At 43.9% G+C, this 12870-nt stretch overlaps 1 protein-coding gene across 1 annotated transcript in view; it reads left to right on the forward strand.

Annotated features, from left to right (window-relative positions):
* The first annotated feature begins 7541 nt into the window (after positions 1–7541).
* The window catches only part of PHYHIPL (phytanoyl-CoA 2-hydroxylase interacting protein like), a 194387-nt gene continuing 189058 nt past the window's right edge, over positions 7542–12870 (forward strand). Inside the window, exon 1 of the mRNA XM_043550268.1 lies at positions 7542–7682. Coding sequence (XP_043406203.1) covers positions 7562–7682 — 121 coding nt within the window. The 5' untranslated portion in view covers positions 7542–7561. The remainder of the gene's footprint in view (positions 7683–12870) is intronic.

Genomic DNA, 12870 nt, shown 5'->3' on the forward strand with positions numbered 1-12870 from the left:
AACTCTCAATATTGACCAGAGCTTCCGACTTAGATCCTGACTTCCAGTTGACCCACAGAACTCCAACACTGACCCTGAGACCTGGTATTGACCCTCAATCCAATTTCTGACTCCGGCTCTAATCCTTGGCTTGACTCCTGACTCACTCAGGCTCTGGCTTTGACCCTCATGTTGACTCTTGTCTCAGACATCAGCTCTGACCCCTGGTTTTGGTTCTTTGCTCCCAAGCTCCCGCTACTACTTCTGTCCAGAATCCTGACAGTTTGTCTGGACCACTCCATAAGCTGTGGAGAAAGTTGGCCCTGTGGGGACATCTTGGCACGTCCAAAGGGCACCAGGCACATCTGAATGGAGTAACAGCCTCCAGGAAGAACTTTTCATGTTGGGAACACAAGTTATGCAGGTCTCATCTGAGAACTGGGCCCTGCAGGTACAGATCCCATGGCTACACAAAGAAAACACAGTGCTATGGGCCTAACTGGCAGAGTATGCCACCAAGAACCAGACATTGCAAGAGCAGACCTCCCAGGTGCAGGACAAAAAAACAGCACTTCAGATGCACTGTGGCTGTGCATCTGGACCCTGGGTCTATAGTTCCCCTCCTGGAGCATTTCAACAGAGACTGCCAAAAATTTAAGTATTTCCTCAATTAGTATTACATGCTGTTCCTGCTTTGTCCTGGTTCTACCCCAATGACCAGGCAAAAGTAGGACTCATAATTAGTCTTCTGATGGGAGAAGTGCTGGATTGGATTTTGCCCATACTCAAATGATAGAACTTGACACTGTCAAACTGGGATGCTTTCCTTTACCTATATTTTCGATTACTCCACTATACTTGCTCTGCCAAAGCAGCTCAGCAAAAGCTATGTCAAGGGCAGGGACTGGCCACTTCCAATGCCACCCACGTCAGGCGACTCTGTATCTGATACAGAGTGGAATGAAGTGACCTACCTATTCTGGTGTGGATTATGTGAGAGATCAAAGATGAGCAACTCATGTGAAAACCTCCACCAACCTCGATGTCACCAGACGCATAGACAACATGCTGCATGACCTAAGCAAAGAAAGGAGGGGAGCTCCATTGCCACCTAGCTGGTGTTCCCAAGTGCCCGTCTTCAGCCCAGTCCTAGAACACATGCAAATCGATGGAGCCCATTGTCACATGACCTCCGAGGAGAGGGAGTACTTCCTATACCACAGCTTGTGTTTCTACTGTAGAGAAAAATCCGAACTTCCTCTGACTGACTCTCCCTCATGGGATCTTACACAGAAAACATCAGGAAATGCCCAAGCCCAGGCGTGGTGGCAGGCAGGAGCTGGCCTGAGAGGTCCTGCGGTTTCCATCCCACTGGTTGCCCCCCACTTCTTACTAAAGCACGTCCAAGGCACAAGCCCTCACTCCAGTTGCAAGTCCAGGTTTGTCTGAATGTCACAGAGAAGCCTCAATAAACTCCAGCAGAGGACGCTCATGGACTCAGACAATTTTATAGATTCCAATATGGCACAAGCCTTGGGCATCTCAGTTCAATGAACTTTGGATCCATCCCTGTCTCTATCCAGCCATACTTACTACTTCTATGAACCCTGCAGCCACCAGCTGGGTCTGGCAGATGCACGAGGTCCAGGAGGAGCTTAAAATACATCTTGAGAATGCAAAGAACTGCAATGACCCACTGATTGTCGATGTCGGGGAGGCCCGGTGTTTGCTGTGGGACAGAATGAGTAGCTGTCAACACAACTCCTCTGCATGGACCAGCCCTATTGCAGATTGGACCACCAGTACTTTTGCTCATACCCAACTGGACCACCATTATCTCAGCCCATACCAGCCAAGTGATCAACCTCAAGGCTGTTTGGCTCCAATTACCTAGATCTTTCAGACTACACCCAGTAGCCATACATCAACAACCCCTCTGAACGCAACCACCTTCCCCCGCAGTAAAGGCCCAGAGTCACAACAGATATGTGATCTGGTATCTCATTGATTGGGAAGGGTATGGCCCCAAGTACTGATCCTGGAAGCTGATGTTCCAGGTCCATACACCTGACCTTATGGCAGCCTTCCATGCAGCCCACCCAGATAGGTGGTGATGTAAGAATCAGTGGAACTTGAACCCAGGCCTGGAGAGCTACTAGGTAACCCACAACCTTGCACTGCCACCTGGTGGCAGCTGTAACATAGCCACTGCCTGCGACCCACAATTTTCAGGGATTGCATGCCATTGGAAGTTCCACCTCAAGTGATCTGAGAGTGGTTTTAGTGATCCCTAATTAGCTCCTTGATCCCATATAAGCCCATGGGGCTTACCAGGAAGTGTCCAGGCAACAATGTAGATTCCTAACTAGCTGTCATGACCACTCTGCTTCTGAACTCCTGGTATTGATCTCAGCTCTGACTTGGATCCTGAAGCCTGATGGACCCCCTGAACCTGAACTCCTGGTATTCACCCTTGACCCGATTCCTGACTGTCTCTGGCTCTGACTCTCAGCTTGACATCTGACTCGGACTCCGGCTTTGCCCTCAGACTGACTCTTGACTCAGACACCAGCTCTAACCCTGGCTTCAGTTTCTGGCTCTCAACCTCCTGCCACTAGTCTTGCCTACCTTCGCCCAGGGTCCTGACACTTAAGGAAGGGCTCAAAATTAAACACAGGCTTTGCTGAATAGGGATGGTTATTATTCACATGCTTAAAGTTGAGCCCTTGTTTGAGTGCTTTGCTGGACTGGGGCCTATGTTACCAGCTCTCTGAATGCCAGACAGCCCAGGATTTTCCATAGCTGAAGCCTAGTGTTCCGTTTCCCTTGGATATGAATGGTCTCCTTTTGTTTTGCTTCTGTTAGTTGATGTTTATACAATTTAAAATTTGATTTTTTTTACATCATTTGCTTCGCGTGCTTGAAGTTCACTACCACATCCTTGCGCTCCCCAAGTCCCCGCTCTCCACCGCCTCCAATAATAATAAAACCTGAAAAGGCTCATTATGTTCTCTTTACAGCTACAACAAAATGGACGTAGATTTAGTTGTGCTGTTCCCCTCAGATACCTGGCAGAGCTCCCTCCCTCTGTCTCCAAGTTCTCCTTGTGAAGAATGAGCACAGCTGATCACATGGATAATGCTTAGCTCATCAGAGTATGTGTCAGCCAATGGATTTTTCCTTTGGTCTTCAGTTCTCCACCACCACTTTTTGCATTCTCTAAGTGCAAAGCAGTTACAGTGCCACAATCTGCATTTTTTTCCTGGCAAAACAGAATAGAATTTCATAAGGGGACTTGCCCATCTTAGAATTTATCAACAAAATATTTTGCACAGCTCTCGATGAGGCACCAAAGTATTTCCTCACTTATGTCCAGTTTGAACCCAAGACTGCTGTGAAGGAAAGATGGATGCTTCATTAACTTAATGGTAACTTTTGTTGTAATCCTTGAATAACTTTGCATAGACAAGATCCTGCTAGCTAACTTCAGAGTTTTCATTGTCATCTGGTGTAAACGAAACTTTCTCATTTAAAACCTAATCTGATTGTAAAGGAGTTCTTCATTCCCTGAGAAGCTACCGATACAAGTTACTCATGAAGAGACCAGACAGCATATAAACAGTGTGCAGTATAGATAAGCATATGGCATGTGTACCTTTAAAAGAAGAGAATATTTATAATTCTTTTTATGTTCAAAAAAGTTGATGTTTAAAACTGAACATGACACACATTTTCATACTCCATGCGCTAGATACACATGTAGCGCCCTGTTTGACCTCTCCATTGCACTGCACAGCATGAAGAATAGGTAAAGGGTTTCCATTTCTCTATGGAAAATTCACAAAGCCAACATTAGAAACCACTCCAGTCTAGTTCATATTTGGAAGAATGGGGAGCGGGAAGTTTATGAATTGTAATGGGCCAAGCAAAAATATCTCCATGCCTATTCCTTCTAAAAGGGAAAAGGAAAAAATGAGAAATCTCATGCACAATAGGATAATAAACTTTTTGGCTGCTGGATTAATGTTTTTAATAAGCAAGGAATTCTGTTGTAGTACACATGATATTAAATCCCCTTGGCCACAACTATCTTCAGTGCAAATTTCCCAGGATATCAATTTCAAAACAAGTGAGTGTAATCAGCATAAATGAAAAACAAAAAGGGTGCATTATATATTTAAGGTTTTGAATATACCGGGATGACTAATCTCAAAATATTAAATAAATTGGAGATGGCAAGAACTGAATCCAGAAGACATGAGGCCAATGGGTTATAGTGACTTCTTATTTTTCTGTGTGCATCTTTACCTTCCTGCAGTGACTTCTTCTTGTCAGATTTCTTCACTTCATAACAGGAAGCACTAACCTGTTCCCGGAGTATTTTGTTCTAAGTAGTATGTTGAACCGCTGGGAATGTTTATTGGCAGATGTTGTGTGTGGTCCCTTTAATATCACAATGTATCAAGCCCATGAATGACCGAAAGCAAAACTAGATTAAGGTATAGACACTAGAGGCTCAAGCCTAGGGCCACAGCTCTTGGAGTCATATCATGAGGGAGAATCCCAGCTTTCACTTTAAAACACAGTAAGTTTCTAGCCTTCATCGTTGCAAAGAAAAGCTTGAAAATGTTACCTAAGTGTAACCAGTGCAGTGATGCCTATTTGAGTCTGCAGACAACCTGAAACAAGAGCACTGAGAGGTCTGAATAATTACCTATGATCTCAGGGAGATGTGATAACTCCCTCTGCTCTCTGGAGCTCTACTAGACAGCCCAGCAGAGGAATCTGGCGTGTGGCAGGAGAAGAGTGAAGGAAGCCAGACCCGAGCAGATTTACCCTAGTTGCTGGGTTAAGTGTACCCCCCCGCTGCAATTCCTGCTCCTCCACAGGGGATGAGCAGCAAGAAGGACCATTGTTGCTACCCCTACACCAACATTCCACACAAAGATGGACTACAAGCCGTCAGGAACAGTATCCCCGATAATGTCACGGCTAACCTGGTGGCTGAACTTTATGACTTTGTCCTCACCCATAACTATTTCACATTTGGAGACAATGTATACCTTCAAATCAGCGGCACTGCTATGGGTACCCGCATGGCCCCACAGTATGCCAACATTTTTATGGCTGACTTAGAACAACGCTTCCTCAGCTCTCGTCCCCTAAAACCCCTACTCTACTTGCGCTATATTGATGACATCTTCATCATCTGGACCCATGGAAAAGAAGCCCTTGAGGAATTCCACCATGATTTCAACAGTTTCCATCCCACCATCAACCTCAGCCTGGACCAGTCCACACAAGAGATCCACTTCCTGGACACTATGGTGCTAATAAGCGATGGTCACATAAACACCACCCTATACCGGAGACCTACTGACAGCTATTCCTACCTACATGCTTCCAGCTTTCACCCAGACCACACCACACGGTCCATTGTCTACAGCCAAGCTCTACGATACAACCGCATTTGCTCCAACCCCTCAGACAGAGACAAACACCTACAAGATCTCTATCAAGCATTCTTACAACTACAATACCCACCTGCTGAAGTGAAGAAACAGATTGACAGAGCCAGAAGAGTACCCAGAAGTCACCTACCAGAGGACAGGCCCAAAAAAGAAAATAACAGAACGCCACTAGCCGTCACCTTCAGCCCCCAACTAAAACCTCTCCAACACATTATCAAGGATCTACAACCTATCCTGAAGGATGACCCATCACTCTCACAAATCTTGGGAGACAGGCCAGTCCTTGCCTACAGACCGCCCCCAACTTGAAGCAAATACTCACCAGCAACTACATACCACACAACAGAACCACTAATCCAGGAACCTATCCTTGCAACAAAGCCCGTTGTCAACTGTGCCCACATATCTATTCAGGGGGCACTATCACAGGGCCTATTAACATCAGCCACACTATCAGAGGCTCGTTCACCTGCACATCCACCAATGTGATATATGCCATCATGTGCAAGCAATGCCCCTCTGCCATGTACATTGGTCAAACTGGACAGTCTCTACGTAAAAGAATAAATGGACACAAATCAGATGTCAAGAATTATAACATTCATAAACCAGTCGGAGAACACTTCAATCTCTCTGGTCACGCGATTACAGACATGAAAGTTGCGATATTACAACAGAAAAACTTCAGAACCAGAGTCCAGCGAGAGACTGCTGAATTGGAATTCATTTGCAAATTGGATACAATTAACTTAGGCTTGAATAGAGACTGGGAGTAGCTAAGTCATTATGCAAGGTAACCTATTTCCCCTCAAATAAATTGGTTAGTCTCTAAGGTGCCACAAGTACTCCTTTTCTATTTCCCCTTGTTTTTTCCTCCCCCCTCCTCCCCCCCGTTCCTCAGACATTCTTGTTAAACCCTGGATTTGTGCTGGAAATGGCCCACCTTGATTACATACACATGGTAAGGAGAATGATCACTTTAGATAAGCTATTACCAGCAGGAGAGTGGGGTGGGGGGAGAAAACCTTTTGAAGTGATAAACACCCATTTTTTCATGGTCTGTGTGTATAAAAACATCCTCACTGCATTTTCTACTTCTATGCATCCGATGAAGTGAGCTGTAGCTCACGAAAGCTTATGCTCAAATAAATTGGTTAGTCTCTAAGGTACCACAAGTACTCCTTTTCTTGTTGCTACCCCTGTTGCACTCAAGCAAAAGAGGTCTTCATTACGGTTCCTCTGGCAGAGATGAGAGCCCCATGCTACGACCACTCCCAGTGGAACAGGGTGACAGCTCAGGGGCAGGGAGATGGAGGTGGAGCCATGGGATGACCCTGTGCTATGGTGTGCCTAGGGTTTAGATTGCTTTAATCTGGCCCTGACAAAAAGAATTGCTGCTGTGAAGACCATACTTGCATCAAAGTTAATGCAGCTATAATCCACCCCATCAAAAGGATGTTGTTCATTTTCTTTAAATAAGTTGCTTCATTAGCAATGGCTGTCATATTTTCAACCCAGTAACTGAGAATTTAACACTGGGAAACAACTTCCTTTGTTGATTAGTGCAGCCACTCCTGGTGCCTTAAGTAATGGTTTGTCAACGTTACCATTATAATTCCTGAGTTTTAGATGACAAGCATCTTGATTGTTTCACGCTCAGCAGGTATTAGAGGCTGGCATTCAATTCTGCACCGGCTAAGACGGATACTTGTTTGTCCAGTGCTCCGTTAGGAGCGTGCAGATTACTGGGAAATAGTTGGAAACATCTCCTAGCATGCATTTCCTTACAGATAAGACAGAAGTTAGCCCTGCATTTTTACCTGTATTCTCCTGCTCAGTGAGTTGTAATCATACAGAGGGCCGATTTTCAGCTGGTGTGAATTGGCATAGCTCCAATTAAATCAACTGAGTGAAATCAATGTATTTCAGTGAAGCCACACTGCTTCACACTGGCTGAAAATCTGGGCCATTAGTTGTACAAGAAAATATTCAATACACTTGGAGACTAGAGTATTACCATAGTGGGCCACTAGATGGGACACTTGCATTAGATTCTCTGGGAGTGTAAATTGTTGAAGGGCTGGTGCTTTTGATGGTAATGAAGCACATCTATGTGCAAGAGATGCATTATGACTCAGATCTTTTTACACCACTCTAACAGAGATCTCACAGTTCCCTTGCAAGGATTCGGGCACTGCCAACCACAGCATCAGTGGCTGATATGCTTGTCGGGTAGGTGTTTTGTGAAATCTTCAGCATCTTTTCTGCACGCACTGCTTCTGAATTGTGGTTCTTCTGAGAAGGATGATATGGCACCGGGAAGTCTGCTGTCATTCTCAGGCATACCACATTCCCAGTGCAGCAATTGGGGAATAAGGGTGTGATCGCTGATCTGTGAATGTGCAGGTCTCCTGGCAGTAGCTACAGTCACTTTTTTTTTTTTAAAGAACATATTGGCTCTTAAAATGGAAAGAGGGTGTAAATATTTAAATATATGCCTAAAAATGAAACGGTCAAGCCCTATAACTGTTCATGCATGTAAAAGCTCATCTTTGCTCCAACAGATTCCAGGCCATACACAGAAGGGAATTCATACTCTGGACTTTCTCCTGATTTGCCCACCACCATTTGGCTACTGCTAAGCCATTAGCTATTTTGATGATACAGTATTTATGTAATGGTTGGCAAAGCTGAAAGTATGTAGTAAATCCCAGTCTGGCAAGGGAAGTTAAATAAAATCAAGACGATATTGCAGATGGAGGCTGATGATGAAAACAGAAGAAAGTCAGACCAGCCTAGGGATCAAGTAGACTAATGTTATTGCCAGGAGAATATTCCTAAAGATGAGTGTTGAAATGTTGATAGCAAAGATCTTTAGGTATCAGTTATTTAACTACCAGTTCAACTTTATTTAAAGTCAAAGTTTCACAGAAAGGAGGCATTAAACCCCACTTTATTATAAAACCGCAATAGGATTAAGTAGGGTGAATTTACAAGATCTCCAAAGCTATAAACGTGAGGTGAATTGGATGACTTGATGGTACTGGTTAAAGATGCAGATGAATTACCAGTGATGTGCAGATCATGGGAAAAGCTTCTGCTGCGGCTGCAGTGTGCTGAGTGTATCCTGACTTGCTGCAAGATAGCTCAGCAACAGGAATTTATTAAGGACTTTCTCTTTACCGTGTTCTTATGTAGAATAGACATGTGACCCATTAACATGCATGGTTTTTTTCAGACTAATACTACTATGAGGTACATGATACAGATCCTTGAAAGCAGTTTTGCACACCTTTTAGGTTTTGTCTGTATAGAACTGTTGTACCACTTTATACCAATATAGTTAACACAGTACCATCCCCTAAATGTGAGCATAGTTTTACCGGTGTAACTGCTTAGACTAGTATAGCTAGTCCTGTATGGAAAGGGGAACAAGCTATATAAATACAAGACACCTTTATTCTGGTATAACTGCATCCACACTGAGGATTATGCCAATATATTTATTTCAGTTTGGCACCCCTAACTATACTTGATATATTGGTACAAAATCTGTATGTAGCGCAGTCTTTATACAGTCAGCAGAGCAGAGTTCAGTTTCTCATTCAGCTACCATAACTGATACATGTTTTTATAAAAGTTCAGCTACTCAGTATCAATGACAGCTGAGAAAAGAGCAATAGGAATATGTTAAATGTGTTCCTACGCCTTATGATTATCCGTAGCCACTCTAGATACCCTGGCCACAAAATCAAGACAAGTTTCATCCATGTTAAAAATGATCATCTAACGATTGGCATATACTTAATTTCAGAAACAAAACTACGCATTTTTATTACTGCAAATGTCTCATAACGGGAGGCAGATTATGAAGGATGGAGGTTGGGAAGTCAAAGGTTTTAGAAAAAGAAAATATCCACAAGCAACAATGAGTATCTGTGACTCCTTGTCTGATTTCTGCTCATTGCTGATGAGGGTAATTTATGTGTATTCAGACTTGCCACTAGGACTACGCACATCTCAGTATCTTTTACTGTTTGAGTAAATCATCTGAGTCCTTTAATCCCTTTCCTTAGGCTAAGCAGTGTCTGCGTAACATCTATTCCAAGCTTGCTGAATCAAAGATACTTGGAGTTTTTTTCCTCAATTCATAGCAACATCACTTCATAATATAAACCTTATACTTATGGCAAAGCCTCGTTGAGATATGAAAGAAAGTAGATCAGATGTGCCAGAATGCTAGAGATAGTCCTGGAATAGACACAACTGCCCAGGATGTAGACAAGAACGGGTAAGTATCCCTGTGTGCAAGGAAACATCTTGTGACCACTTAATACCTCAAAAGGCAGAAAAATATATATACCTAGGTCTTATGTAGTGCCTTTTATCCCTAGATCTAAGAGCTTCACAAAGCAGATAAGTATGGTTATTTCCATTTTAAATATGGAGAAACTGAGGCACAGGGAGGTGGAGAAACTTGCTCAAAGTCACCCAGCAGATCAGTGCAGAGCCAATGCAGAACCAGCTCTTCTGAATCCAACTCAACTGAGTTCCTATCCACTGAAACACATTGCCTTTCATACAGGGTGTGATGGGGTGCACTCACCCCGCACTGGACAGGAAAGGGTTAACTCCTCATTTTGGGCTGAGGAAGCCATGCCCCCACATTCCTACTGGGCATGCACCAAGTGCAGTACAAGTCACCAAAAAGGAGCAGCCCAGCTCACTCTGAGCTGACCGCCGGAGAGGAAGGACATCTGTTGCAGACTCCTGCCTCAGAGCAGTGGCAGCCCCTGAAAGCGGAAGCCAGAGGTGCTGAGACCCCGGCAAATGCCCTGATACCTGCAGACACCCCAGGGACTTGGGCACCACCACAACCAGCCCAGGCAGAGGAACCTGGGAACCCCGAAGTCACCCAGGCCACGGATGCAGGAGTGACAGTAGGAAATAGCCCAGGGGAGGGACTAGCCATAGTCCCAAGCATAGTTGGTGTCTTGTGGTTGGATCCCCTCTGACTCAGTGGCGAAATTACTTGCTGCCTCCAAGGCCCTGGGCTGGGACCCGGGGAGTAGGGAGGGCCCAGGTCCCCCTACCCCAGCTACCAAACCCTCCTCCCCCCCCCGCCCCCGGGTGGTGGTCCACCCCTTTTCAGGCCATCAGGCCATGCCACCCTGTAAATCAGGGTATCTCTATAGATTCTGGCTACTAGGCCTGGCTGCCGGGAAACCAGCGTAGCCTTATTGACTTTGGCCTCTAGGCTTTATAGCCCTGCAGAAAAGGGTCACTTGGTTGATGTTAGCCCTTAGGCCTCACTGCCTGGAGACAGAGGGTGGCTTGAAGGATAGGGTATACTCACCTCCCCACTGGACACAGTCCCCACATCCCATCACATGGGAAGAACCTTATCAATTGAACTGGAACTCATCTTTGAGGGGAAAGGGATAGGAAGTCAACTCTAGAACATCTGTCCTAATTGTATTGTCAGAAAATCTGTAGATGCATGTAGTTAATATTGTTCAGCAGAACTATTATCCATTGTTATTGCTGGCTGTACCACCCAAGATTTAATGTGAGCTGTCCTTCGCTTCTTGAGCCAAAGATAAGCATTCATAATGGACACCATGGTCAATAACTGGGCAGTAGTGTCTTCAATGACAAGGGATCTCAGATACAATCTCTTACGATGGTATGTGCCTTTCCCTGAGCTAGCACCTTTGTGGCTCAGTCGGGATTTCCTAGTCACTCTTCACTTGTCCCTACAAAGCAAATTTTCTTACCATTAAATAGATGCCCTGAAACTTCAAACTCAGAGTTGCACCATATGTTCTTTCTGCATTCTTACCCATATGGACAAGGTAGATTAATTTGATGATATGCCTTGGATGATGGACAGTCCTTTTATATAGGAATTAGATGAGGATTCTCATATAGTATATAATGGAATTTATTTTCAGAGAGCCTATCTCAACATTAAATTCAAACATCTATAAGTAAAAAACAAAGTGAAATCCGGGAGCTCAAATGTAGTCACATACTTGGATATTCCCTAGGCCAGGGGTAGGCAACCTACGGTACGTGTGCCAAAGGCAGCACGCGAGCTGATTTTCAGTGGCACTTACTCTGCCTGGGTCCTGGCCACCGGTCCTGGGGGCTCTGCATTTTAATTGAATTTTAAATGAAACTTCTTAAACATTTTAAAAACCTTATTTACTTTACATACAACAATAGTTTAGTTATATATTATAGATTTATAGAAAGAGACCTTCTAAAAATGTTTAAATGTATTACTGGCACGCGAAACCTTAAATTAGAGTGAATAAATGAAGACTCAGCACACCACTTTTGAAAGGTTGCCAATCCCTGCCCTAAATTCTTAAAGGTACCAGAATGGATATTGTTATGGATGTCATCGATACCAGTGCTCTCAATTCTGTATTGATAAGATATCAGATAACTCAGCTCAATCAAGTTATTAAGCATAGATAAATTGGCTCAATACAGAAAGGGTTAATGCTTCACCCAATCTGAAGAATAGGCTTGCTGTTTACATTTTCACTCTGTTCCAAAATCTTGAACTAAATTTTGCCCATATTTATACCCCACTTGTTTACAACAGAGAGAAGATTTCACAGATTTTACTATATTACCACAAGCCTGTCATTGCTTTTCTTATCTAGTTTTCTGCATATTTTGAAAGACATCTCTACTAATTGTACCAATTTTCCCTAGAAGATAACCAACTGTGCTTAACACACCATTTATATTTGGCATTGCTTCTGACGGGTTCTGCATACACAAACAACAGAGGTTACATACAGTTTTACCAGCTAGTACGTTTTCACAATAAAGCTTAATGTGAGTACAGAGCATTGTGGGGAATACAATTCATAGTTATACAGCTTAGCATGAATGCAAAACATTCTGAGTAACTTATCATATTGGCTAACAATATTAAAGAGTAAAGGCTGGTTCCTTGTACCTGCTACAAGTACTTTGTGCTGCCCCACTGGCACAAAGCAACCATAAGGTCAGCTTTGTGTATGGGCAATCATAGGAGGTGCAGAACCAGCTTAGTGGCCCTCTGCCTTCTCCTCCTCCTGGCTGCAAAAAGAGCGCCTTGAGGTCACTGGCAGTGCAAGTCATTTGTGAGATTGGGCTCTTAGTGTATTGCAGGTATGGAGTGCTGCTCCCATCCTACAGGAGTGTTTATATTTATCACCCATGTGTATGGCCTGGTACTGGCTAGACCTGGTTTTGTAGAGACCATGTGGGAGAAAAATAAAGTAAATGTCTGAGGGCAACAGCTTCCTTAGTCCCCCAAGGGCTTTCTGAAATTCTGTGTTTGAATGCTCATTTTTAATGGGATAATGTCTACTTAAAATCTCACCTTGTTTGGAAATGTTTCCACACTGCTCTTACA

The sequence above is a fragment of the Chelonia mydas genome, chromosome 7 (assembly GCF_015237465.2).
Source record: "Chelonia mydas isolate rCheMyd1 chromosome 7, rCheMyd1.pri.v2, whole genome shotgun sequence".
In the NCBI taxonomy this organism is placed as follows: Eukaryota; Metazoa; Chordata; order Testudines; family Cheloniidae; genus Chelonia; species Chelonia mydas.